Source organism: Ananas comosus, unplaced genomic scaffold (genome assembly GCF_001540865.1).
Source record: "Ananas comosus cultivar F153 unplaced genomic scaffold, ASM154086v1, whole genome shotgun sequence".
Classification (NCBI taxonomy): domain Eukaryota; kingdom Viridiplantae; phylum Streptophyta; class Magnoliopsida; order Poales; family Bromeliaceae; genus Ananas; species Ananas comosus.
Window position 1 is genome coordinate 2,881 of NW_017891975.1, and position 7,484 is coordinate 10,364.

The 7,484-nt window shown below is 39.5% G+C and overlaps 1 protein-coding gene across 1 annotated transcript; it reads right to left on the reverse strand.

The window, feature by feature from the left end:
* Positions 1–4,626: 4,626 nt before the first annotated feature.
* On the reverse strand, positions 4,627–5,885 carry LOC109705257 (putative invertase inhibitor). Its single transcript, XM_020225985.1, has 2 exons — positions 5,385–5,885; positions 4,627–4,654 (listed from the first exon to the last, which is right to left on the reverse strand). Exons 1-2 carry the CDS (start codon positions 5,879–5,881, stop codon positions 4,627–4,629), a joined length of 525 nt encoding a protein of 174 aa, XP_020081574.1. The 5' UTR covers positions 5,882–5,885.
* Between the last annotated feature and the right edge of the window lie 1,599 nt (positions 5,886–7,484).

Genomic DNA, 7,484 nt, shown 5'->3' on the forward strand with positions numbered 1-7,484 from the left:
AAGTTGAGATTATATTAAGGAATAGAGAAAGTAAAATTTTGACTGATTTTGGAGAGGTTGCACTGGTGCGACCTAGCGATGCACTGTTATAACGCCAGTTGCACCATTTTTTCGGGCGTTTCACTTTGCGTTGCACTATTATCCCTGCTCGGGCCGTGCATATTTTCTCATTTATCGTGACTTATTGTATTAAAGAATTAAAGCCAAACAGGAAACAGCGGGGTCGGCGAATAGCGGGGGTGGAAGTGGTCCGGGTTCCGAGAAATGACTGAGATTGAACGGGTCATTTAATGCGCGCCAGACCGTACGGTAGGGTAGTATACGTATGTCAAGAAATACGCGGGAGGCTATTGTATAGGAGGGGCATTTTGGTCAGGCGGCGGAAAAAGCGGACCGAATCTGCAAAAAGGAAAAAGGTGGCCCGGTTTTGCAAAACCCCAAAATAAGTGGATTTTTTATGCAAATTGGCCATTATTATTTTCAAAATTTTTAGCCCAACTTAAGAATGAAGCCCAACTTTTTTATGAATAGGCCCACCTATATTTAAAATTTCAGCCGTTGGATCAAAATCTAACGGTCCATCAACATTTAACATTACTACTCACCTCCTTCTAACCCTAATTCCTTCTCTTTTTTTCAAAAGACTGGTTTTCTGTCCCTTGCGGTAACAGCATCCGAAGAGGCGAAGAAGTGAAGAACCCCCCTTGGCAGCCGCGCCCCCTCTGGCAGCGGCGCCGCCCTCCGGCAGCGACAAACGCATCGCTCTTCCAACATCGCCATTCGCACATGCCCGGCAGCATCTTTCAGCAGGTTCGTTCTTCGTCTTCCATTGATCTTCGTCTTTTTTTTTCCCTCTTTTTCTTATAATTTTTTTGAGCAAAATGTGAGGATTATTCGCATGGTATTTTTTACTTTAGTCTCATCTTATAGATTTTTAGCAATGAAACTATCTTTTTTTTAAATTTTTCAAAATTTTTTTTTTTTATTTGTTTTAATTTTTCAAAAAGCATTGTTGCCTAGATCCGGGTAACATGATCATCTGTAGACTGCACATCCCATTTTTCTCCACCCTATCTTTACTTTGAAATTTGAATCCCTCATTGAACGACTAGCAGATTTCCTTGATTTGAATTTTTTTTTTTATATGAAAATGACTTCGGTGGTTGGGTTCGATCTATGAGATGAGATGCAGGGAGATGAATGTGATGGTCACGACTCACAAGTTGGCATTATGTCCAGCTAAGGGATAAACAACCATGTTTGCTTTGGTTCAGAAAGTAAAATTTGTACCTACAGCTTGGTAAAAATATGGATAATCACATAACCCTTTGTTCAAACTAGTAGTTTAAAAAAAATAGACTTATCCATCAAAGTTATTGCCTTCAATACTTCTTCTAACTAAAGTCCATGCTTTTCTAACTATTGCATCTTATGTTTCTTGTGTTATAAAGATGGATGAGTTAAGGTCTTCATATTGTCTTATAAAGATGTTCTTTAATGCTAGCAAATATTTTTTTCAGGTGAACATGTCTACACAACCAACTAATGAAACCCCTCTACCTTAATCGACACCACTTACTATTTATACAAATGTCGGATCAAATCCATCTCCAATTGATAGTATTGGTGATGATGAAGAAAATAATGAGGTAACAAAAAGGAAAACAACTTCATTAGTGTGGAATCACTTTACAAAGGAAAAAGATGGTGAAGTTGTTAAGGCTAAGTGCAGTTATTGTGGAAAAAAATTTTGTTGGGATAGAAAAAAAGGAACAAGCTACTTACATTCTCATCTTAAGATTTGCTCCAAACGTAAATTTCGAGACATAAAAGATATAGTAAATCAAAAAGAATTAAAGTTAGAACAATATGGAGGTGAAAAAGTAAAAGTTGTCAACTTCACTTTTGATCAAGAAGTGTCAAGAAAGGAGTTAGCATCAATGATTATCATGCATGAATATCCCATTTCTATGGTAGAGCATGTGGGGTTTAGAAGATATTCGGCTTCACTTCAACCGGTATTTAAAATACCTTCTAGAAATACGGTGAGAAGCGATATCTTAAAAATTTATGATTATGAGAAAGAAAAGACTATGAATTTATTGAAATTCAATTGAAGTAGAATAGCTATTACTACGGATATGTGGACAGCTAAGAATCAAAAAAGGGGTTTTATGGCTATCACGGCTCACTTCATTGATGATTCTTGGATGTTGCAAAGTCGAGTGTTGAGATATTTTTCTTTCTTTGTGCGTATTTTTTGTCTTAATTTTTTATTTATCTTATTCATATAACTTATTAAATATCTATTATAGGTTTGCATATGTACCTTGTCCACACACTGCCGATGCAGTTTCTAAAGTATTGATGGACACATTTATTGATTGGAATCTTGATAAAAAGCTATCTACTTTAACAGTAGATAATTGCAGTTCTAATGATGCCATTGTAGATATCTTATTACATAAACTTGAGAGGAGGTCTCTTATGGTTCGTGGGCATTTCTTTCATATGCGGTGTTGTGCACATATTCTTAATTTAATTGTTAAAGATGGATTAGAGGTGATTGGAGATGCACTTGAAAAAATACGAGATAGTGTTGCATTTTGGAAGGCAACTCCAAAAAGAGAGGAAAAATTTGAAGAAACGGCCCGACAATTGGATATTTCAAGTACTAAAAAGTTGGTGCTTGATTGTAAAACACGGTGGAATTCTACATATTTAATGCTTCAATCTGCTTTGATATATAGAGATGTTTTCTCACGTTTGAAGCTTCGTGAGCCCTTATACAAATGTTTGCCTTCAGAAGATGATTGGGTTATAGCTATAGACATGTGCGAGAGACTTGAGTTATTTTATAGTGTGACCGAAATATTTTCAGGAACAAGATATCCCACTGCTAATCTTTTTTTCGAAAAGATATGTGATATTCGATTGACTTTACATGAGTGGTCTATAGATCATAACGAAATGATTAGATTTATGGCTGAAAAAATGTTACAAAAGTTTGATAAGTATTGGCATATAATTCATGGCATTATGGGAGTGGCAACTGTTTTAGATCCAAGATATAAGTTGACTTTGTTGGATTGCTATTTTTCAATTATTTATAATACTGAAGTGAACAATGAAGTTGAAAGAATTCGAAAATTATGTCATGACCTCCTGGTTGAGTATCAAGAACGAAATAAGCGAGAGAAAGAAGTTGGTGGTGAATCTTCTCATTCATTTTCTTCTTCCATAAGTGAAGTTAGCAACAGTAGTATAATGGGTAGGAAGAATTTTACCGCTATCTATGATCAATATATGATGCAAAAAAAGAAATCAACATCTACTACACCTGCAAAATCTGAATTGGATCATTATTTGGAGGAAGATACTTTACCGAGAACAGATGATTTTGATGTATTGGCTTGGTGGAAGAGTAATGGGCTCAAGTATCCTACCTTGATGATGATAGCTAGAGATATTCTTGCTATACCCGTTTCTACTGTTGCATCGGAGTCGGCATTTAGCACTAGTGGAAGATTTCTAACCCCACATCGAAATAGGCTTCATCCCGATATTTTAGAAGCATTGATGTGCACTCGTGATTGGTTTTGGACAAAATTCCATCAAGAAGGTAGTTTTCTTAAATATAATAAAATATGAGTTAGTTTTTTTAACTCTATCGAATATACTTATTTTTTATATTTTATTTGCAGATTCTTCTACAGCTACATCGTATTATCGACCTTCATTAGATGATGATGACGACGACGACGAAACTGGCATCATTAATGTTGATGAGGTAACTTCTAATTAATTTTTTTGTTAAAAAAATTATGAGAATTTATTATTTCAAAAATACTTTTAAGAATTTTTTTTGTATTCTCTCATGTGCAGGAATAATATGTTGCTAGCTAATGCATTTTGTATTTGGAGAATTGAATGATGATGAGGAGAAGACTTGGTTAATGTCATAGTGGAAGATTGTTTTAAATCTTAATATCATATTATGTTGTTCTTTATTTAGAAGTTGTGCGTTTATATTAGACATATGAAAATTGTATTGTTGTTTTTAAGTATTTGAGTTTGTATTTTTCATATTTTGATATCGCTATTATATGGTATGAATGTTTAATATTGTATTTGAATATGTATTTTGAATTGTATGAATGTTTAATATTGCATTTGAATATGTAGTTTGAAATTTTAGTTTTTTGTATAATATGTTCTGAAATTGGTAAATATTATTTTTGGGTTCGGGTTTTTGGGTTTAGAATTGGGTTCGGGTTTTTGGGTTTTTGGTCGGGTTCGGGTTTTTGGTCGGGTTCGGGTTTCGGGTTTTTGCTCGGGTTCGGGTTTTTGGTCGAGTTTGGGTTTTCGGGTTCGGGTTCGGGTTCGGGTTTCGGGTTTTTGCTCGGGTTCGGGTTTGGATGTGGATTTTTAAAATCCATCGGGTTCGGGTTCAGGTTCGAATTTCGGATTTGGTAGTCGGGTTCGGGTTCGGGTTTTTAAAAACCCGCCCCGAATCCGACCCGTTGACATCCCTAGATGGAAACGAGGGCTTTTTTCCAATTTAGCCCCCTGACAAATTTTTATTTTAAAAATAGTCCTGTCAAAATTTAATTTGCAAAAATCGCCCTACCTCTGCAGCGCCACGTGGGCAGGACTAGGGCCAGTGTGTTAAATTGAACACGGTGAACCATTCACCGTGTTTCATATTTATATTCCTTTTCTTCTCTTTTAGGGATATCAACGGGTTGGGTTTAAAGGATCGGATTTTTAAAAATCCAAAATCGAATCCGAAAATCAAATTAAAATCCGAACACGAATCCGAGCCCTGCTGGTTTTAAAAATTCATACCCATATCCATATATTAAAGTTATATGGGTATGGATTTTTAAAACCCGCCGGGTTCGGAGATCCATGTTAGAAAATTGCGTACGGTAAAACGCAGCGGAAAAAGAAATCAAACAAATTTGATTTTGAAAAACTCTCGAGATCTAATCTCAAAACCACGCAATTAGGATCCCTCATGTTCTTTAAGATTAAAGGAGAAAAGTAAGATCGAATCTTTACCTTTTTCGCGGATAAATCCTTGCCTCAATTTGATGATCGTGGAATCGGGTTCTCTTGAAGCCGCACACGCGTCCGGCCTCTATAGGTATCCACACGAGGTTCTTGATTTGATCGATGTCCTCACCGGGGTGCTAGCTTCCTTGCAAAAGGACGTCTTTCTTGCTAAAAGATGGAAGAGAGAAGGGAGGATAGATGACGGCTTAGGTTTTCTAAAAACTCCCGTATATTATATATAGGAATATAATCCTATTCCTAATAATATAATGACAATTAAGGATAAGTATAAATCTAGATTTAAATTTATCTTTTCCTTAATTNACGACAGCCCCTTCGCCCCCTGCAGCACCTTCTCGCAGCTCTCCGCCGCGTCGAGCGAAGAGGTGAGCAGATTCGTGGCCTTGTCGTAGAGCCTGGCATTCAGGTTGTCGAGCGCGTTGCGGAGGCTGTCGACGGCGTCGGAGTAGACCTCCAGGCAGGAGCTGAGCCTCTCCTTTACGGAGGGGGTCGGCTCCAGGTCGATCAGGTCGTCGATCTTCGACTCGGTGCTCGTCGCGTGGTCGATGGCGAGCTTGACCGCCACGGCCGCGAGGCCGTGGAGGTCGGCGGAGTGGCTGCGGGGGTCGGAGCCGAGCGCGGAGATGCAGTGCTGGAGGGAGACTGCCGAGTGCTTGTCTGCCGCCGACTTGCAGGCCTCCTCGACGCTGGCGGGGGTCGCGCAGGTCTGGCGGAACGTCGGAGTGGCGCGCCGGAGAGGGAGCGAGACGAGGAGGATGAGGATGAGAGAGAGAGGGACGTAGAGAGAGAAGAGATTCTTCATTTTTTTTTTTTTTTGATTGAGTAGAGAGATAGAGAGAGAGAGAGAGAGAGAGAGAAAGTGTGTGTGTGTAGGAGAGAAGTGTGAGCTCGTTGGTGTGTATTTATACATTGAGTAGGGCGGAGGAGATTTGTTCCTTTTGAATAGTTCCTGAACTCGGCGGGAGAGGCGCCGAGTTTAACAGCGAGAGGTGGCCTTGGCCACTCGTTAGCTACAAATCAGGGAGTGTAGGAGACGTTTTAGTACATGGGCCGAATTGGGCCCAATATCATATCTTGGCCCATGTTCCGCAATTTTTTAATTCTAGGCCTCGAAATTTTAATTTCGGCCCAACTAAGCCCATTAAAAATTTGATCTTTGTACTGTTTGTAGATACTGGATAGAGCCATCTTAAATACGAAAACTTTTATATTTGATATCTTAAAAATAGTATATGTAAGCATGTAACCCCGAAAAAAATAAAAAATAAAAAAATTCAAGAGTTCATCATCACTTATTATAGCAAGGAAAAGGTGTAATAGAGGCTTCTATTAAAAAGAGGCAAAAAAAAAAAACAAAAAAGATTTTTTGTTGCCGAAGATTTAATACTCCACAATTTTTCTATTTTTATGTACAAATTTCAATTTTAAATACATCTACGGTGCATGCGAAGAAGATAATATACATAGATTATTAATTGTACTGGGGGAAAATCTGATGGAATTATGAAATAATAATTGAGCAAATCCTGTACCAGTATACCAGTAGAGAAAAGCTAAAATTAAATTTAAATTTGAGGGGGCAGTTTCTAAAATCCTACAGATGAGGGGCCTTAATGCATTTGTCCCTCGTCCCCCCTCTAAACCCTCTTTCGTTTTTTTTTTGAAAAGCACAACATTACATTACAAAGGATAAGAAGAGGGGAGAGAGGGGGCGGGGGAGGAGCACTACACATTCCTCCTACTGAAGAAGAAGGAGTCGGCGATGGGGAGCCTTCGCACGGCGATGGACGCCGACTTCTACGACCTGGACGTGGCGTCGCCGCAAACCCTAGAGGGCTCGGCCCGGTTCGTCCCGGGCGAACCGGCCCCGCCCGGCCTGGCCCGGTCGAGCCGGACCGTGCGGGCGCAGCAGCTCTCCTTCCTCCGCAACGCGTTCCCCCTCGGCGTCGTCCCCTCCCTCGCCCCCCCCACCACCGCCTCCCACAACGAGCTCGGATCCCTCGCCCTCCACTCCCTCTTGCTCGGCCCCTCTGCCTTCAACTGGTAAGGGTTCGTGTGCATGGGATGAGGCCCATGAGGGTTCTTGGGGTTTTTGCTTTTCTTTAGCGAGAGAGATTGGGGGATTTGGTGCGGATTTGGGGGTTTTTTGTGGCGTTTTGGGGTGTTCGGGATTTGGGGAAATTTTTTTTTTTTCCTTTCCCCTTCAATCTCTCTTCAATTTGGTGCGTTTTCGAAGGGTTTGTGCGATGAAAATTGTGGAAACGTATTGTGATTTTGTTCAAATTTGGGGCTCTTTTGTTTCGAAATGTTGGTTGATTTTATTGATAGTATTATGGGAATCTGGGAATTTTGCTTTATGGCTTTTTAGATTTTGAAATAAATAGATCAGTTTTTTGCCTGGTTCG